Source organism: Triturus cristatus, chromosome 1_1 (genome assembly GCF_964204655.1).
Source record: "Triturus cristatus chromosome 1_1, aTriCri1.1, whole genome shotgun sequence".
In the NCBI taxonomy this organism is placed as follows: Eukaryota; Metazoa; Chordata; class Amphibia; order Caudata; family Salamandridae; genus Triturus; species Triturus cristatus.
The window spans coordinates 556601710-556623087 of NC_140579.1; the positions used below are offsets into that span (position 1 = coordinate 556601710).

At 48.1% G+C, this 21378-nt stretch overlaps 1 protein-coding gene and 1 long non-coding RNA gene across 4 annotated transcripts in view; one reads left to right on the forward strand and one right to left on the reverse strand.

Annotated features, from left to right (window-relative positions):
• ELAPOR1 (endosome-lysosome associated apoptosis and autophagy regulator 1) overlaps positions 1 to 21378 on the reverse strand; it is an 850357-nt gene that overhangs the window by 301832 nt on the left and 527147 nt on the right. For 2 of the 3 annotated variants that reach the window (XM_085643411.1, XM_085643414.1), the window contains exon 14: positions 824 to 1087. The exons of the other annotated variant lie outside the window; for it this stretch is intronic. In XM_085643411.1, the coding sequence (XP_085499537.1) occupies positions 824 to 1087 (264 nt within the window). The remainder of the gene's footprint in view (positions 1 to 823; positions 1088 to 21378) is intronic. 3 annotated transcript variants of the gene reach the window in all.
• The window catches only part of LOC146870610 (uncharacterized), a 367507-nt gene that overhangs the window by 89149 nt on the left and 256980 nt on the right, over positions 1 to 21378 (forward strand). The gene's annotated exons all lie outside the window — the stretch shown is intronic.

Sequence of the window (21378 nt, forward strand, 5' to 3'; positions counted from 1 at the left end):
CACTAGTGCATCTAATATGCACACCAATCATTTAAGGGAGTAAGCAGATAGGATGGGGTCCTGGATAGCAGGATCCCAGCCAGACTAGTCATAAACCATTCAAACACCAGGAAAAAAGTGGGGGCAACCATATAGTCAGATTCCACCTTCCTACACCATTACTTTGACCCAATTTTTTACAAAAGGCATCTCTCAAATATGTTCTAGAACCCCAGATGGATTTTAACCTGTGGGGGCATCACACATTTGAACTGATGTGAGGCAAGAAGCAAATGAAGGAAGATATGAGGTGGCAAACAGGCCAAATTCAATTACCTCAGATGTGACAAATATTTATTTCTCCTGAGTGGTTTATTATATGTATGTTGTGCATGTCGTGGGTGCTAGTTTTTCTGAATGTAGAATTGCCTCATGAGTGCCTATTCTGTCTGAGCTTTGACTTGCCTAGTGCAGATCATGCCCATTGTATTCTATTCTCACTTTTCTTCACTAACCCTCTGTGTCATCTTGAGCAGCTCTGTGTCCAAAATGCTGTCCGTGCCAGAGTCCCTGACATATAGTTGCTAAGTAAACCATTATGACTGATAGAAACCAGTATGTGTCACATATGAGGTAATCGAATTTGGAGATTCATACTTTTTCCAAAGCTAAATAATGAGAGTTGCCAATAAAAAATGTATCTGTCCACCACATCTCCGTCTACAACTTGATGCAGGGAGCAAAACACTTCAATAACATGCTGCAGGGTTCTTCATGGTGTGTAAATCTCACAACAAAGATTCTTCAAACATTATAAGTGAATTGGTTACGCTGGATACAGTACCTCATTGACGGTAGTGCCAGGGCCGCATGGAATGCATGCCTGTCGTCCGAAGGGTTGATGCGCCTTGAGGTAGGTCTTTGGTGGGCATGGATGGCAAGTGCTGGACACGCGTTCAATGTAGTTCCCAGCAGGGCAGGAAGAGCACAATGAGTTTGCCTCTGAGGACTCCAGGGCACAGGGCTGGCAGTAGGAGGCCACCCCATCCATTGCATTGTTCACTTTGATGGAGTAGATTCGTGCCAAGTCGTTGCTGTATTTACGTGACTGCAACAAAAATAAGTCCATGGTGCACATGTAGCATTACATACTGTCGGATTATGATAACCCACCACCCCTCAAATTACCCGTTTGGCTGCACGGTAAGCATCCATGCCACAATGCAACTGTAGTTGTATTCATGGGATGTCCCAGCCCAATAAACTGCTACTAGTTACTTACAGTCCTTTGAATGTAAAATTTCTCAACCAGACCTAGCACTAGAAAACATGAGCACCATGTAGCCACCCGCTTGGAAGAACGCTTCTCGGAGGAGCATTCTACAATGAAACTCTGGCTATGTTCCATGCTTGGACTAAGCTGGTTTGTGCTTAGTTTGAGCAATGCGTGTTCTAACTTAATGAGTTCGCAGGCTGTTCCCTCCTTTACAGATGTACTTCAGCAGACTTACTTTATTTGACATCCTGCCTTGTTTCATCCAACCTTGTTTCCCTGAATCAACCGTGGAACATTTAATCCTGAACTGTGGCTTTGTTCCATGCTTGGCTTGAGCTGTTTGTGTGTTCTAACTTACCCAAATAACATACTGTATTTGGCATCCTGCTTCGTTTCACATCACTTTCTAAGCAATAAAGTGTTAGAATTATTTAAAATATATGCAAATTTAGATGGCCCTTGGGCAATCAATTGTGTGAAACAGGTTTTACTAACCACCAGTATATCGTATATACCATATTTTCTTCCTAGTTTCACAACTGCCATGTGGCTTGATGTAATGTGTAAAAATAAAAGGTTGATGGTTAGAGGGATAGAATTAATCTTAACCAGTGATAATTACTTTTGGCTGCTTTCGATCCATCATTTTTTCTCATAGAGCCACAGCAGTGATCAAACCAAATCAGCCCTGGTCATGCTCCAATAAAGCAGTCAAGCCCAAACCCTTAGGCCACGGTGCTCTGCCCAGGAACATGAGCAATGCCAAATCAATTTCCGACTTGTCTGGCCTCATCAGGGAGGTGTGGCAGAGTCCTAAAGCACACTGAGTTCTGGGACGGAACAATATCTGCTTTCTAGTCCAAGAAGTCCAGGAAGCTGATAGAAGCTGGTACTTATGGATTAGTGGTGTTTGGACAAAAAAAAAAATCGGGCAAGAGAAAACTTGGGGGGAAAAAATACTGTGATACAGAAAAATTGTGATGCAAAAAAATTGTTGCCAAGATTATAGTTTCTGTAGGTAAGTAATATTGTTTAAGAATATTGTTGTTTTTAATATTGTTTTCAGTAATATAGTTGTAAAACAAATCATTTAAAAATTATTTTAATGTGTTTTAGTTCACATATTATTTTATGTGGTACTATTGTTTGTATGATTCTTAATAATTTTTTACAAAAACCTTATAATTTTAAGTTAATCAGAATGTTTTATTTAATTCTTAGTTGTAATTAATAGTGTCGTAGCAGGTTGCAGGGGGATCGGGTGGGAAGTTAATTAACTAATAATACATTATTAACCAATGAAAATTTTTAATTCATTATGTAGTTTTGTGCTGTGTGGAGTGGGCTTAACAAATGTCACCCCTCTGAAGTCCAACACTTTCCCTACTATTGCGCAGACTTGAGTAAGAATAGTAAATCGAATCCCTCCAAAATCCTACATTTTCCCTACTGTTGTGCTGAGTGGAGTAGGAATAGTAAATTTAACCCCTCTGAAGTCCTACATTTTCCCTACTGTTGCATAAACTGGAGAGAGAATAGTATATCTTATATTCCTGTACTCCAATACTTTTCCTAATTTTAGTTGAATTTTTGTTTTAGTATTTGTTTATTTTCTTAATTATATATTATTTGTTTATATATTTTTTTATATTATTTATAAAAAAATTATATGTATTTTATTCATTTGGGAATTTATGTAATATTTTGTCATTGAATTGTAAATGTTTTTCATGTATTATCTAATTTATGTACATATATATATATATATATTAAATCTCTCTATATATAAATATATATGTATATGCTTTTTATAGTAATACATTAAAAAAATGAATACGTTAAAATATTTTTTGTTGATAATCGTAAATGAAAGTATTAGTGGAATTTAATTAATTTACATTATATAAATGTTGTATATTAAAATATTTAAGAATTACTACTTTAAAATGTATATACATTAAAAAACATTTATGTATGTTTTTGGACAATATTAGTGAAATACGATATTTTTTCACCTTCTTTTTACTTACCATTATAAGTATAGATACACAATATTTTGGTAAATGATAACTTTGACAAGATATTTGTATCAAACGATAGTGTTTACCTTGACATGTGTTAGTGATCCAGATTAGTAGAAGTGTAAAGGTCTCAGCATTCAGAGTGATGTTTATTAAATGGACGTGCTTGGCTTAGGTTGTCTCATGAAATGGGACAACTTGGTGGTACTGTGTCTCTCATGCTTATTGTTTTTCTTAAGGAACAATCCTTGTGGACAAATGTTTCCCAGCTGATTGTGGGGTCACGTGACATTACAGACGCATCTAACAATGTCTACCTGCTCAAGCCTTCGACTGTTGCAACATGTTGATAGGCTTCCCTGCCATCACCTTCTCTGGTGTGTTGCCATGTTTAAAAAAACATTGGGCATATTAGCAGCAACATAACCTCCCTACTTGTATGCAGGTTTTCTCCTACTTGAAAGCACTTTGTGATACTATAAGGAACCAGAAATACAAAAATGCTTAAAGAATTCCAAAATATATATATTGCTACACTAAGCAGAGTGTGGCCATGCGGGAGCTGGACAACTGTATCAGATGTACTTAGAGGTACTCTAATTTCATACAGAATTTGATGTAAAAGTAAGGACAGAAAAATAAAACCAGAAACTTTGTCTAGATTTATCTACACATGCACCAAGATTCTGAGTAGCCGGTGAATGATGAGGTATGTACTGCACCCGGTAAATACTTATAACTCAAGGTGTGGTTTTTGCCGGTTGTGGTAAATGACTCCTATTCTGAGTTTACTGCAGGAAAATTATATATGACATGCTGAATGGGTTTTTACCACACCACATCCCCATGCATCGGAGTTTTCCCACAACTTTACCCCAGTATATTTAGACACATCTGAACTGCTAAAATGTATCAGCGGATAATTGTGGTGATGAAGTGTTCACAGTTTTATTTTTTTATTTACGAAGTCTTATGGAGTCTCTGGCTACCCAACAGCGGGCTTCCCTGCGCTACAACCATCATTATTTGATTTCCAATCCCTATAAACAGGAGTTTGTGCAGGGGTCAGAGTTTATGCTACTCCATCTTACCCCACTCAGAATCAGGGCTGCAGTGCCTGGCTTTACTTGAACTAAGCTACTGCCTTTTGTGAGCCACCAACCAGTGACGAGGTCTTTCTTTTCTAGAGAGCGCTCACATAAGGAGTTGATTTATCACACTTAAGCCACAACTTAAGACACTGACCGAGGCCCTGCCTTTGTACAGAGGTACTTCCTGCCAGCACCCTTCTACTCTACTGCCAGGGCTGCTGATGATGAGGCTCCTCAAATACATGGGTGCCTGTGGGGGGTGGTGGCAGACATCAGCTCGATACAACATGCTGATGTGGATCCATACCCGGTGGAGTATTATCCTTTGACCATGTTCCAGGACATCAAACATACCCCCTTTTTCTCACTTTAGTTTTCAAGGGTAGCAAGTGAGTGGGTGCATTCAAGGTTGCAGAGAGTTTAGAACAGAGTAATTACACTCACTGAACTCAAAGTACAGTCAGAGTAATAGCTTGAAAAAAAAAGGGTTTTCGTCATTTCAATTTACTGCCGTTAAATAGTGCTTTTAACAAAGTACTGTACACAAAATACAAAACAGTGACACACACAAATAAGGGAACTGCATATGGAAACAATACTACAGTATTTGAGAAGAAAGACATGAAGGGAGAGAAAGAATTTTAGTGTGTCGACAGAGAGTATGGGGGGGTCGAGATTTCCACTGTTTAGAAGCAAAGAATGAAAAAGCATAGTTGCAGGAGAGGGCACAAGTAGGATGTACAGAGAATAAAAGACATTGGGAGGCTGAATGAAAAGTGGGAGTAGGAAAATTAAGAGTAATAGTAGAATAGAGATGTTGGATGCACAGCCATGAGTTAATTTGAAAACGCTGCAAGAAAATGAAAATGACTAGGAGCATTAAATGAAAGCCAATGCAAAGAGACTGGAGAACAGAGCTCAGAAGCCCTGGGAGGGGGGCAGAAGGTCAGACAAACAAACACATGGAGAGGGGTATGGGAGTAGCTTGGCCCACCAACAAAGAGGGAGGAACAGTATCCACAACTAGATACAATAAGTGCAGAGATTATAATTTCAGAGGCTACAAAAGTAAGAAACGGTGCATTTGACAACAAATATGATTAGCACTGACAGGATAAGTGGTAAATCTGCTTAGAAAAAGAGAGAGGAGTCAAAGATACTGCCAAGAACATGTGCTATTGACTAGGGAGGTAGAGTAGTAGGAGCAAACACCAGTGGCATAGGGAATGTGGGGCAGGCACTGGGAAGAAAGATCTGGTTTTGTTGGACTTAAGTGCAGTATGTGGGAGGGCATCAAAGACTGGACAGAAGTCTATTGTATTGTACTGAAGTTGCACTTATATCAGGCCTCATAATCCTGATGAGATGCAGATGTGCTATAACATGACAGTACACTACTTTGCATGCTGGGATTGGCTGGAAAGGTGTGCATGTTTAGTGTGGTCCCAAGCATGAAGTGTTTGCTTTGGAGTTGGGTGTGACTACTAGGGTGGTACACTTATTGTGCCACAAAGAGCTGCATTTCAGCAGAAGGTGGAGCAAAGAGGGTTACAATTATTGAAACATCATTGTTGTGTAAGGTTAGAAGAGTGTGGTTTCAAAGTGTACCCAATGTGTGAAGTGTCTTGGATGAGGAGAAGTGAATTGCTCTTATCATGTCGCTGCAAACATGTAGCTACTCTTAATGATTGAGTGTTGTAAAGCAGAGTGAGAGATAGGTTTCCTTGGGCTGCTGCCCGCCATCACCGTGTGGGAAACGGGAATTGCTTTTTGGAATGGATATGGTCTTAAGTCATCTGTTGGGGAAAAGCTTGGTATTTTCTGCCTAACAGAATTACAGGTGATCTTAGATCTTCTTGTCTTTTCCTATAGTGACGGAGAAGGAGGATCCATGGATGCATGGATGCATGGACTTCATCCAGAATGAGATGGTCAGTAGTGGTACCAGTTTAATCTATGAGCATCTTTGAAGTTTAACATCAATAAAAAGTGGTGTTACCTCAGAGAATGAGCCTCACCATAGGCTGCGGTATGGGCACTTGGACTTGCATCTGCAGAGAGAAAGGCCCTTGTGTTTGGGATGCACTGGCAGTTCTGCTCTTGCTTCACCAGCCAAAGTTACCTTTTCTACAGCAGCGTGAACATTTTCTTTACTAGCAAGTGGCTGTTTTTTATTCAGTGCATCGTGCCAGACTGATGAATTGGCAGGTGGAGAGTTGGAGCACGGAGGACTGATGACATCAAATGGAGGAAAGGAATGAAGCTAAAGATAGAATCATCTTTCTAAGCCTGCCATACTCATGAAAAATTAGGCGTGGTTACCATTAAATCCATTCCTATCCAAGATGGCTGCCTTTGCGGTGTGTCAACCTTTTTCCTGTGATGTAATTTCCAGGCTAGATCACATACAAGAAAACCCTGGTTAGAGAACTCTGTGTTGCATAGCTTGCATATCATCAATCAACATCTACAAATAATGCAAAAGAGGTTTTTTCTTTCCTTTGTAGACACTTCTCACCTTTCATGTGTATATTAGGTACAGGGTGGCACTGGTGCTATTAGGAGTCATCCTTCCTGTGGGCAATCAAGATGGAAACATTCATAGAGCCCAGTCCTTGAGAGATGGTCTATTGCTTGAGACAGCCATGAGGACAATGAAGAGTACTTTGAAGAAGGTACATATTTGGCTGTGGGCAGCCAGTGCAGAGTTTGTAGGGCTGGAGCGATGTGGCTACGTATGTGTAAGTGTTGTGGTTGTGTGTTGCAAATGTTGGATTCTCTGAAGTCACTCCCTAGCAGTAGAATGGTATTGCTAGTGAGTGTCTGTTTACTTAATCAGGCGTGACAGGACTAGGGTGCCAGAGGATCAGCACTGTGTGGAAGGCACTTCTGGTGACTCAGATCAATTAAAGAGTGAGTGATAGGCTCAAGTTCACAATAACTTCCATGTTTCCTGCTTCATTAGGGGTTGTGGTAGGGGGATGACGTTTCTGGTGAAAGATGGTCCTAGGCTGGTATTTTTTCTATTATCCACATATGAAGAGCTCAATTCTGGATGAACTGAACTTCAGGTTCATCAGCATCCATTGGTCAGTGGTCTGAGGTAAGGATCTAGTCCACAAGAATCATGATTGGCCAGGTTTTCCAGCTTCAAAATGGTATGTGTGTCATCAACGTAAATGTAAAACATTAAATAGAAGTACTTGATGAGGTCTGATAGCAGACTGAGATACGTGTTGAAGAGGAGGAGCAAGAAGAAAGAACCTTGAGGTACTGTGATTTGTTGTGGAAAGGAACTGATGAGAAATAGGAGAGTGAGATGATATTTGAACTGTCGAAGAGATAGGAGGAGATCCAGTCTAGGATGGTTCTTTGGGTGCGAATTTGAGGTGAATTTTGTCTGGACTGTGTTAAAGGTGGCAGATTAGTCCAGTGTTTTCACTGTCTGTCACCCATACCATGGGAGAACACTTGATGAGGGGCGAGTCATTATTTTATTTTCAAAAAGAAAATCCCGCTTTTACAGGAACTAGTGCGACCGCGGTTCCTGTAATTGTAAGAGATGCCCGCTGGGCTGGCTGTCAGGTTTCGCGGCGCTTGCCGTTCCCCGCTATCCCCGCTAAAGCACACACAAATATGCCGGGATACTCACTTCCGGGTGGAGGTTGAGCCCCGGTCTACTCCTTGGCAGCTGACGATAGGTCACAGAAGCACTTCCGGGGGAACCGCTTAAACATCGCGTTTCCCGCCGGCTCCGTGCTTCGAATCCTTCCGGATTCCCCTGGAGACGCGAAGGAAGTTCCCAGAGCCCAGACGCGTCTGAATTCAGCTGTTGCTTTGCTTCCCTCGCCGCGCAGGTGTGCAAGTCGAGGTATTGAACCCATCCTGATCTGAGTGTCTTGCTGCGCAGGAGCGCTGTTATTTTGGTTCATTTGGTGCTCGCGCAGGAGCGCTTGTTTGTTTTACGTAAGTCTATCTGCGCAGGAGCGCTATCCCGGGCAGTTCGTGTTCTGCCTACAGTAACCCTTACCTTGCAGGCGCACTGGAAAGGGTTAAGGTTTCATACACAAGGAGTGCTTTACTTTGGATTTTGTGTACAGTTGTGTTGTTTCCCCTTCGCGCAGGAGCGCTGTATTGGGGTATAGCTCCACAGATCTGGAGCATTGGTCATTGCTTTAGTTTACCTTTCAGGGATGTCACGACTTGATGTGTGCCTAAGAATTGGGTGTGCAGCACGCGCAGGAGCGCTGTTCCTTATCGTTTGACGTTTGTGTATGGCACGTTGCGCAGGAGCGCTTTCCCTTGGTTCTTCTTGGGTAGCATCGCGCAGGAGCGCCTCACCTGGATTATCCTTCTTTGAAGCTGCACTGATGTCTGGGTACCGTGGTCTACAGAAGCACTGGTGAGTCCCCGGCAGGAGAACATTTTTGTGTGTGTTTTAAGGGTTGCTTAGAAGACGGGAGTGGGGTTCTTTACCAATCAGGTTATTTTCTGTTTTCCAGTTGGCACCGAGATATCCTGCAAGTTCCACCCCACTCACCAAGCCTCTACATTCTTTTCTGGCTCCTATCCCTGCGTCCATCTCATCCCTGTTGGGTCCTATATTCCACGAGGGTCAGGTGGGTACAGGGGTGGGTGCTCTTGTCGTCTCTGCGGAATCGCTTCACAAGCAGAGGTAAGTCTTGTGGGGCACCTGACAGAATTCGAAGCCCACGATAACTATTCCACCCAGACGACATGGGCGACACAGAGGTTACTTTGCAAGATATAGCAGTCATGCTGGCTGCCATGCAAGCAGAGAACCTCAGTTTACGCCATGACATAACTGCCCTACAGGGCCAAATGGCAGCCGGGGTTACCAGTCCTTGGGGAACTACCCCTAGCCCCAGAGTCAGACAAGATGGTCTGTTGAGAGCCTACATTTACCTTTGGGGGGTCCTCCGCTGCCACCAATCAGAATACAGCCATACAAGTCGTCACACCCCATCCTGTACAGCTGGCACCACCTGAACGCTTCTACGGTGACAGCACCAAGTACGGTATATTCATCCATCAATGCCACCTGCATTTCATGGCCAGAAACGCGGCTTTTCCCGATGATGCATCCAAGGTCGCATACATTCTATCATACATGGGTGGGGACGCCGCTCAGTGGTCCATTGCATTGGTAGAAAATGACGACCCCATGCTCCACCACTTGCCGACATTTAAGGAAGCCATGCGGCATATGTTCGCTCATCACACCTTTGTGCAGGCCGCAGACAATGAGTTGCTCAACCTAAAACAAGGCAGCCAAGACCTGCTTCATTACATCACCCTGTTCAGTAGGCTTGTTATCGAGGCCCATTGGCCTGAGGATAAGAAGGTGTCAGTATTCTATCGGGGATTGCGTGATGACCTGAAGGATCTCATCTCACAGTTACCCAACCCGCCTAACGAAATAGGTCCTTTCATCGATTTGGTGGTAAAAATGAACTTTCGACTACAGGAAAGAAGGACCGAGAAAGGAAAGGGCAGTGACAACCGGTTCTTGTCCTTTGGGGACAAAGGCATCGAAAAAGCCAAAGACGAATCCACTCCCCAGGGCGAGGCTCCTGACCCCATGCAGATCGGGGGCATAAGAGGGCCCTTGACCAGTCAAGAAAGAGAAAAAAAGGAGGAAGCAGAACCAATGCCTGTACTGTGGGAAAAGCGGACACTTCGTCAGGGAATGTCCGGTGAAACCCTCTAAACCTAGGGGCAGAAGGCCGTTTACGTTGCCCATCACCAAAGGCGACAAGACGGGAAACGAGACAACCCAGTAGACAAGGGGATCCGTCCTCTGGGTTCTTCGTATCACACCTCATGTCTGCGTGTTTTACAGCCATCAGCTTTGCATGTGTAGGTGCCAGACTAGGCGGCAGCCTCAGGGCCCTGCCTTGGCCCTGCCTTGGCACTGGACCGTGGGTTCTTCCTGGGCACCACAACCATAGCCCCGACAGCGGGGAGGGTGGCATCTCCATGGCCACAGAACAGGTTGTCTGGGATGTGTGGAATCCTGTCTGCTCTGTGTGTGCGGTGTGTGTGTGTGTGTCTGCGTGTGTACGTGCGTGTGTGTGTGTGTACAGCGCATGCTTTCAGTGTTGGGGGACCGGTCTGATGAATCCCTCTGCTCCGCTACGGTGGATTTATGGACATGTTGCAAAGTCCTCGGGTGAATGCCCGCCACGGGCTGCTGCTGCCCTGTCTGCTCTCGATGTATTCCGGCCAGAAGGGACTTTGTGCTTTCCCTTGGGAGACGCTTCCCTGTAGGAGCATTGATGAGCCTGCCCTTCCGAGGAAAGCCTGGGCTCGTGTGAATGCCGGTGTAGTCACCTGCCCCCGGGCAGAGAACTGAGGCCACACAGCGCTCTCAGCCCTGCCTTGGCAAACGAGAGATCCCTGACCTCAGTGTGCAGGGTACCCTGCTCTCAGGTAAGGAAGCTCCGTCCGCCCTGACCTCTACTGCTGCCTGACCCTTTGTGTTCTCTACCCTACTGTAGGGACGAGAAACATCCACTGTTATCTGCTGTGTAGTAGGGAAGAGAGCCTTATGCGCAGTCTGCACTGGTGTGTTGAAAGGGAACCTCTGCTGTAGCTAGAGAACCTTCGGCACATTCTACCCTGCAGGGTGAAAGATAACCTCCATTTTTAATGGGCCGAGCCTCTTTTTGTGGACACCAAATCTGTGTACTCACTAAACTTGCTACGAAATGTAACTGGATGTGAGTATATTTGTCTTTGTAAAGTTTTCCTGCAGGCCATTTTGAGCACAGATAAATCTGTTTCATTATCACAGGTAATTGCCCTTGATTTCACATTATCAGCTTGAGTTAAACATGTTCATTATAATATTGAACTTAGAGCTCCGTAATCAACCTGTGCATTTGTTTGACTAACGTATTTTTTAATTGGGTGGCAAGTATGCACAATTCTTCACTGTTTGGTAACGTGCAAATTACTGTTTGCTTACATTATTAACATTTGGGTTTTGTTTCCAAAACATCGACTCCTTGGATTTAAGACATGTAATCTACATAATTATGCATTCATTGTATACATGCATATCATGCATACGCTTAAATTCATATACCAATATAGCACCTATTGTTACTCTGCTCAGACAGCAAAATGACTATTCCTTTTTGTGAGTGCATAAGGGGAGTGTGAAATTACTTTCTGTGATGTTACTCTGTGCAGATTTATTATGCATTGATCATGCTTTTAACCCCAGCACTGTTTATATGTGCCCTGGCCTTTTCGGAAAGCTTTTTGGTGATAATGAAAAATGCTGTCGACCTACTGACTAATTTGCATGCTTTGCCCGTACATCTCATGCTCTCAATTCGTTTTTTGTTTCTTGACTTAAATTATCACTGTTTCTTCTCCACCTCCCACCAGCCCTCCCATACCTCTTTCTTCTCCTTTTCTCATCTGCCCCCTCTCTTTTCGTTTTAAGCTATCCCCAGTCCCTCCCTTTTTCCCTTCCACCCTTTCTCATCCCTTTTTCTCCTCCCCCCACCCTATCGTCCCTGTTTCCTCTCCATTGTTCATTCTCCCTGTCTGTTTGTTCCTTCCCGTTCGCCACTCCCACCCAATTGCCAAAGTCAAAAGCTCGCCCATGGGCGAGACCTATTGGCTATGCCAATGCTTGTTTTTCTTGTGCCCACTCAGTTTATTTTTTCGCCTTCTTGTGCCTTGTGCCCTTCAGTTTTGTTTCGATTTTTCTTGTGCCCTTTTTGTTCGTATTCGTTTTCTGGTGCTCTGTGTTTTCGTGTGGTGCTCAGTTCTCTATTGGGTCTCTGTTTCCTGCCGCCGCCTCTGCCCCCGCAGCTCCTCCCATGACCGTCCCCGCCTCCCAGCTTCACGTCCCTCCCCCCTTCCCTACTTAATGGTGGCTGCTGCGGGGGAGCGCGAGCAAGACCTCTGACCTCTGGTCTGAGGTCTGTATTCTCCCCAGCAGCTCCGCTGTGTTCTGCTCCGCGGTCGATCCTCTGACCCCCCTTCTCCTGGTAGGGTTCGAGGCCACTCTGCTCTGTGCCTGCCTGCTTGCCCAGTTACAGTGCCTATTGCCCTTCTGTTTGTATTTTTTTGTTCTTGAGCCCTTCAGTTTTGGTTTTGTTTCATTTTGTCTTGTGCCCTTTTTGTTCGTATTTGTTTTCTGGTGCCCTGTGTTTTCGTGGCACTCTATTCTCCTTTGGGTCGCTGTTTCCCGCTGCCGCCTCTGCCCCCGCAGCCCCTCCCCCCTGACCGTCCCCACCTCCTAGCTGCACGTCCCTCCCCCTTCCCTACTTAATGGCGGATGCTGCGCGGAGCCAATCTGCGCCCGTCCGTGACCCGACCGCGACCAGCACCAGTGACCCTGGATCTCCTACCATCCACCGCTACAGCACAGCCATCCTCCACGCACTCAACCCCGTAGGACTCAGAGACTGCCAAAAGGCCACGACAAACACGACCCACTGCCAGTTCTCCTGCCTCCACTGCCGTCAGACCTTCACCACCCCTGGGCCACCAACACCGCCGATGCCAACACCTGCAACACCCTAAGATTCATCCTCCACAACATGTGCTCCATGCACAAACACACCGTGGAGATCTAGAACCTGCTCGACACTCTCTTGCTGGACATTGCCTTCTTCACGGAGACCTGGACCAATGCCTCCTCCACCCCCGACATCAACACTGCCATCCCGGATGGATATAAGATCCAGAGGAAGTACTGCCCCAACCACCTGGGAGGGGGCCTGGCCATCGCCCACAAAAACACCCTCCGCCTCACCCCCTCCAGCAAAACCTTCCCCTCCGCCTAATTCCTGCACTTCCAGATCCAGACCAGCCCCAACGCCACACTCCGCAGCACCCTCGCCTACAGACCTCCGGGCCCCCTTCGCTGCCACTATCACCGACCTCATTGCACCCCACGCCATTGCCTCACGGATCTACATACTCATCGGAGACCTGAACTTCCACCTCGACAACCCAAGCGACCCCAACTCCACAACCCTTCATGACAACCTCACCAACATCGGACTTAAACAACTCGTCATGACACCAACCCACAGGGCAGGACACACCCTTGATCCCATCTTCGCAGCAAGAAACAGAGTCCACTTCAGCCACACAACGCAACCCCCATGGACCGACCACCACTGCGTACACTTCCTCGTTGACAAACCCAAGCCACCCAAACCAGCACCACGCCCACCACAAAGGAACTGGAGCAAAGTCACCAACGAACAACTCAACTCCACCCTCATCCGAGACAACCACACCCCGACATCCGATGCCAACCTAGCAGCCTGGGAATTCCACACGTGGATCTCCGATACTGCAGACAAGCTCACCCGCTACGCAACCCCGACAAACAGCACCCCAGGAAAGCTACCTGGTTCACCACCGATCTCCAAGATGCCAGACGCACCTGCAGACGCCTGGAGAAAATCTGGAGAAACAACAAGACACCCGGAAACTACACCACCTACAAGGAAGCTATGGTGGACTACCACAACTGAGTCAGAACCACCAAAAGGACTTTCATCCACAACAAAATCCTCGCCAACACCAGCAATTCCAAGGAACTCTTCAGTGTCATCCAGGAATTCACCAACCCCCCGCAGCGAAGCCTCAGACATCACCCCGTCCCAAGACCTCTGCGATAAGCTTGAACCTACTCCCACCTCAAGATCAAAAACCTCTGACAACTTCATCGACCATCCACCAGACGCCTCATCCGGCCCGCTCCACCGAGACACCAGCCAGCCCACCATTTCCACCTGTACACTGATCACGGCTGAAGACACCACCTCAACCATGAAAAGCATCCACTCTGGGGCCCCCTCCGACCCCTGCCCTCCACACATCTACCACAGAGCCACCACCGCCATCGCACCCGAACTACAACGCACCATTAACACCACCTTCAAAACAGGCACCTTCCCAGACGACTGGAAACGTGCAGAGGTCAGGCCCCTGCTCAAGAAACCCTCAACTGACCCCACGGACCTCAAAAACTAGTGGCCCATCTCGCTCCTCCCCTTCGCGGCCAAAGTGGCGGGGAAAACATTCAAAGCGGAAGTGACCAGATTCATCGAAGACAACGCCATCTTCGACCTGTCCCAATCTGGATTCCGAAGCAACCACAGCACCGAGACCACCCTACTCGCTGCCACAGACGACATCCGCACCCTCCTGGACCAAGGCCACTCCACAGCCTTGATCCTACTCGACCTATCAGCAGCCTTCAACACCGTCTCCCACCCCACACTCGTCACCAGACTACAGAACGTCGGCACACAAGGAACCGCCCTAGACTGGATCCGATCATTCCTCACCGGAAGAAGCCAAAGGATTAGACTGCCATGCTTCCTCTCCGATCCCGCGTACACCGCCTGCGGAGTCCCACAGGGGTCAACACCAAGCCTGACCCTCTACAACATCTACATGGCCCCCCTCGCTGCCATCATCCGAAAACACGGCCTCAACATCGTATCCTACGCTGACAACACCCACCCACTCGGACCATGCCAGAAACCCCGGCATCGTACTCGACTCATCCCTCACCATGAACCGACAGGTCAGCGCCGTCGCCTCCAGCTGTTTCAACACTCTCCGCATCCTCCGAAAGACGTTCAAATGGATCCTTCCTCCCCCCCCCCCCCCCCGAGTCAAGGAAGAAAGTCACTCACGCACTCATGACCAGCAGACTGGACTATGGAAACGCACTCTATGCCGGCATAAACAAGGCCCTACTCCGCAAACTCCAGACTATACAGAACACTGCTGCCAGAATCGTCCTCGGCATCCCTAGCGCCGAGCACATCAGCCAACACCTACAAAAGCTCCACTGGATCCCCGTGGAGAAAAGAATTACTTTCAAAATCCTCACCCGCGCCTACAAATGCCTACACAACACCGGACCCAAATATCTCGAGGACAGAATCACCTTCCACGTACCCAAAAGAAACCTCTAATCAACCAATCGCGCACTGCCCGAAATCCCGTGCATCCACAGAGCCAGAGCAGGCGGAAGATCCTGCTCTTACATCGCGACCAAAACCTGGAACGAGCTCCCCGCAGACAACAGACGTGCCCCCTCTCTGAACACCTTCAGGAAGACCCCTAAAACCTGGCTCTTCGGCTAAACGGATCTGCGGGTGAGTAGCGTGCTTACAATTCACTGATTGATTGATTGATTGGGAGGTTAAGTGGTGTTACACGGTACGCCAGCGTGGTAAGCTGCTTCCAGAGACGTGCCCAATATGCAGCTGCAACACCAGCCCCCACATCCAATAGGCCATGAGGGAGTAGAGGGGTTCTCATCAGGGTTGGATTGGGAAGCTAAATAGGCCCAGGCACCCTAAAAAAAGGGGCACACATTTAAGGTTTGCGCCTTTTTGCAGAACACTGCTTCAGTGTTATTATAAAAAGAAAGGGGAAGGGGGTTCACTAAAAGTGAATATGCTACTTACCAGTATGCATCTGTTCTTGGCATGTAGGGCTGCTGACATTCATATCTGTGCATAGATCGCCGCCTAGTGTTGGGTCCGGATGTTTGCACGTTGTTGTCCTGGAAGAGTCTTCGAAGTATCCTTGGATAGATGACTCCTCCCCTGGACTACAGTACGCATGGGCATCCCCTCTATCCTCAGATTGTTTTTCGCCATTGTGGCAGTGATGGAGTAGATACAGAAAGTGATGACCATGCTTTACAGTAATTCTGAGAGCTGCAGCTGCGACAGGCGCCGGGGAGGAGGGAGGGCGATATGAATGTCAGCAGCCCTACATGCCAAGAACAGATGCATACTGGTAAGTAGCATATTCAGTTCGAGGCATGTGGGCTGCTGAATTCATATCTGTGCATAGAATGTATAGCAGTGCCCTCTATTAGCGGCGGCTACCCGTGCCAGCTGCAGCGGTCTGAAAAAGAGTTTTTAGAACAGCCTGTCCTACAGCTGCCTGCTGTTTTGACTGCACATCTACACAATAGTGTTTAGTAAAAGTGTGTGTAGTGGACCATGTGGCTGCGCTGCATATATCATGCAGGGGAATATTTCCTAGAAAAGCCATGGAAGCCCCTAACTTACGTGTTGAGTGGGCTCGTGGTGGAATAGTTAATGTGCGTTTTGCCTTTTGATAACAGATTTGAATACACTTAACTATCCATCTGGCTATCCCTGCTTTGGAGATGGCGTTACCTTTGTGGTGCGGGGCAAAGGCAACGAACAGTTGTTTTGTCTTCCTGAAGGGTTTAGTCCTGTCGATGTAGTACATGAGGGCCCTTCGTACATCTAGTGTATGGAGTGCCCTTTCTGCGACAGTTTGCGGGTTTTGGAAGAAAACGGGCAGTTCGATAGTCTGATTCATGTGGAACTGCGATATTAATTTGGGCATGAATTTTGGGTTGGTACGTAGTACGACCCTGTTGGCATGAACCTGTATAAATGGCTCTTGAACGGTTAGTGCCTGGAGTTCACTAACTCTCCTTAAGGAAGTGATCGCTACCAGGAAAGCTACTTTCCAGGTGAGGAATTGAATCTCGCATGAGTGTAGAGGTTCAAAGGGTGGACCCATTAGGCGTGTGAGGACCAGGTTGAGGTTCCACATTGGAGCCGGTGGGTGACTAGGTGGAATGACTCGTTTGAGTCCTTCCAAGAATGCTTTGATGGCAGGCACTCTGAATAGAGAGAGGTGCTGCCTGGTTTGCAGATAGGCTGATATTGCGGTCAAATGGACACGTATAGAGGTGTACGCCAGATTGCATCGGTATAGGTGTAATAGGTAGCAAATGATGTTTTGGATGGATGCGTCCAGCGGGTTAATGTCATTATTACTGCAATAAATGACGAACCTTTTCCATTTGGCTGCATAGCAAGCTCTTGTAGTGGGTCTTCTGGCCTCCTTGATGATGTCCATACAGTCAGGTGGCAGGTTGAGATAGCCAAACTCTAGGACTTCAGGAGCCAGATTGCCAGGTTCAGCTGTTGCGGATCTGGGTGCTGAATCTCTCCATGGTTCTGCGTCAAATGAGCGGGTTTGATCCGCAGCCTTTGATGCGGCACCACGGAAAGTTCGAGGAAGGTGGTGTACCATGGCTGCCGTGCCCACGTAGGAGCAACTAGGACGAGTGTCAGGGAGTGTTGTCTGAGTTTGCGAGCCACCAGCGGTATCAACGGCGCTGGGGGAAAACCGTACGCAAATCTGCCGGACCAGTTCTTCCATATCGCATTGCCCTGCGACTGCGGATGTGGGAACCTGGCGGCAAAGCTTTGGCATTTTGCGTTTTCGCTTGTGGCGAACAGGTCTATCTCCGGATGACCCCACTGCTGGAAGTACGGCTGGAGTACCGATGGGTGTAACTCCCACTCGTGCATCTGGTGGCTGTGTCTGCTGAGCAGATCCGCCATCTGGTTGTCCTTGCCGGGGAGGTGTTCCGCCATGAGGAACATGTTCCTCTGAATCGCCCACTTCCACATGCTCTGAGCCAGATGAGACAACTGTGGAGAGTGCGTTCCTCCCTGCTTCTGTATGTAGTACATTGCGGTCATGTTGTCCGTCCGGATCAACACGACCTTGTTGCACAGATGTACTTTGAATGCCTTCATGGCCAGGAAGATTGCCATCAGTTCCAAAAGGTTGATGTGCATCTTCTTCTGTTGTGTTCTCCATAGTCCCTGCACTGTGTAGTGGAGTACATGAGCTCCCCATCCCTGGAGAGACGCGTCCGCTGTCAGTACTATTTGTGGAACAGGCTCTTGGAACGGTCGGCCCTTGCAAAGGTTTTGTGGAGTCCACCAATGCAGAGAGTTGTATGCCCGACCGCTCACCAACACTAGGTCTTTTAGCTGTCCTTGAGCCTGATTCCACTGACGTGCTAGGCACTCCTGAAGCGGGCGCATATGTAATCTCGCGTGTGGGACTATGAAGATGCAGGAGGCCATCATGCCTATCAACTGCATGAACACTCGCGCTTGAAGTGAGTGTTTGGGTTTGAACTTGGAGATCAGCAGTTGCATGCTGTTGATCCTCACTAAATTTGGCTGAGCTGTGGCCGCCAGAGTGTCTATAGTCGCACCTAGGTACTGTTGTACGTGTGCGGGCTGGAGATGGGACTTTGGGTAATTTAGTGAGAATCCCAGACTGTGAAGAAGGTGAATGGTGCGGGACATGTGGCTGGCACATTGCTGGGCTGACTTCGCTTGAACGAGCCAGTCGTCCAGGTAGGGGTAGACGTGTATGTGCTGCCTCCGTAGATGTGCTGCCACCGTAGCTAGGCACTTCGTCAAAACCCTGGGCGCTGTTGTCACGCCGAAGGGAAGGACTTTGAACTGGTAATGCTGACCCTGAACAGTAAACCTGAGGTATTTTTTGTGTGAGGGGTGAATGGGGATGTGGAAATACGCATCCTTGAGGTCCAGCGTGGCTAGGAAGTCTCCCTGCTTGAGAAGCGGAAGGACTTGCTGGAGAGTGAGCATGTGAAAGTGCTCTGAAAGAATGTACCGGTTCAGGGGTCTTAGGTCTAATATAGGTCTGAGTGACCCGTCCTTTTTTGGTATCAAGAAGTAGAGGGAGTACACTCCCGTACCCTGCTCGTGGACGGGTACGACCTCTATAGCACCTTTTAGAAGCATACTTTGCACCTCCTGCTGTAAGAGCGTTAAGTGCTCTGAGGCCATAGGACGGTTTCTTGGCGGTATTATGGGTGGAGTGGAGGTTAACTCTAGACAGTAACCGTATTTGACAATATCTTTGACCCACCTGTCCGTGGTGATGGAGTTCCACGTGGACAGGAACCTTTGTAGCCTTCCCCCGACAGGTGTTATGTGGTCGGGAGGAAGGGAGAGGGCGTCACTGCTTGTTTTTGGGGGAGGACCTGGTGTTGCCGTAGCCGCGTCCTCTGCCCTTTGTACTGGAGCCACGATATCCACCTCGGGTGTTTTTATCGTAGGTGGTCTGTGTATTGCCTTTGTTATACGTTTGTTGTGACCCCTGTCCTCTACCTGCTCCCTTGTTTCCGGGGCGACGAAAGGAGCCGCTCCGAAAGGACTGAGTTTGGAGGGCGCCCATGGACTTTGCAGTGTCCGTGTCCTTTTTGATCTTTTCAAGGGTGGTGTCAACCTCCGGCCCGAATAAATAGTCGGGGTTGACAGGCTGGTTGAGTATATTATTTTGTACCTCAGGCTTGAATCCAGAGATTCGTAACCAGGCATGGCGTCGCAGCATGACGCTTGTGTTTATGGCCCTGGCAGCCGTGTCAGCGGCATCTAGTGCACACTTGATGGAAGCATTCGTGAGTAGCTGTCCTTCTCTGATGAGAATTTCTGCGCCTTCCTTGAACTGGTCAGGGAGATGTTGGAATAGTTGCTCCAGTGTGTCATAGTGCGCTCTATCATAGCGAGCAAGGAGCGCTTGAGTGTTGGCTATGCGCCATATGTTGGCAGCTTGGGCGGCAACTCGCTTGCCAGAGGTCTCTAACACCTTGGACTCTTTGTCCGGGGGAGGAGCGTCACCTGTCGTTTGCGAGTGTGCCCTCTTGCGAGCATTCGCTACGACAATGGAGTCTAGTGGTAATTGGCCTCTGATGTAAGTAGGGTCCCCAGGTGCTGATCGGTATTTCTTATCAATCCTGGGGTTTATCACTCGTGCCCTGGTGGGTTCCTTGAAAATGTCCTTGGCTGGTTTGAGGACTCCTTTCAGCATGGGCAGAGTCTTTACATGCCGTTCTGAGGATGCGAAAGTGTCCATAAGAAAGTCATCTTCGATGGTGTCAGAGTGAAGCTGCACCCCATGGTTATTGGCAGCACGTTCAATAAGAGCGTTGAAGGCTGCAGTATCCTCTGTGGGAGATGTTTTTGCCCCATAGAGTTGTGGGTCCTGTGCATCGAGAGGTGCACCTGGGTCTACTGGGTCGCCCCAAGTGTGATCAGGGTCCTGCTGGTCATCAGGGTCCATGTCTCCACGGTAGGGGATTTGGTCCTCCATGTAGTCCTCCAACGCATCCGTGTCGGAGGGTGTGGGAGAGAATAACTGTGGTTCCTGGTAGGATGAGTGGAAAGGTTCATAAAGGGCAGGTTCTGATTCTACAGGCAGCTTCCTTTTTAGTGGGATCCTGAAAGGGTCCAACGGTGGTTCCGAAGTTATTCTCCGCTCGTGGAGTATCATTCTGCCAGTGTTGGCGTCGATGACATGTGCCGGAGACGTCTCGGCAGGTGTAATCATGGGCTGGGTGACCCGTGTCCTGAGTTGGAATATTTTCGGGATTGTGGACGGAGGCAAGCCAAAGGTAATGTTGGCTGGCACCGAAGAGGCTGCCGGAGCGTCGATCGGTCCGGAACCCGACGGGTCCTGGGGCGCCGTCTTGGTTTTGCTGCTTTGTGCCGCAAAGGGTCGCGTTTGGAGCGCCTTTGAGGCTTTTGCACCGACCAGGTTCGTAGAGGCAGCCGTGGACTTTTTCGGCGCCGGTGGTTCATCGAGTCGAGGTGTGGAAATGACCGTCGACGTTTTCGATGCGTGAGGCTTTGGTGTTGTCGAGGGAGCGATGCGAGACGTAGCAGGCAGTGCGGTCCTCGGTGTCGGTGGCGTCGGCGCCGGGAGTTGAGCAGGTTTGTTGGCGCCGAAGGCCTTTTTCCGTACGTTGACTCCGACGTCGCCCGCTTCAAGTTCGGCACCGAAGTCTCTCTTGGTGCGCTCGGTGCCGACGCGTTTCACTGGCGTCGAAGGCGTGGGAGGCCTCGATCCGACTAGCGCCACTTTCGGTTTCGGTTTCGTTTGAACCGGTGCAGCTTTCGGTTTCGGTTTTGTAGAAGTGAAACCAGCCGGTTTAGGCAGTAATGGCTGCCGCTTAATGTCCGAGGCCGGGCCCGAGGGCGGGGCCGAAGAACTGCGGGATGGGTCTCGGGTAAGGCCCGAAGGCGATCCCTCGACCGGAGCCACAGACTGTGGCACTGGGCTTTCTTCGGTCTGAACAGGTAGGCCTTGTTCATCATTGGAGCTA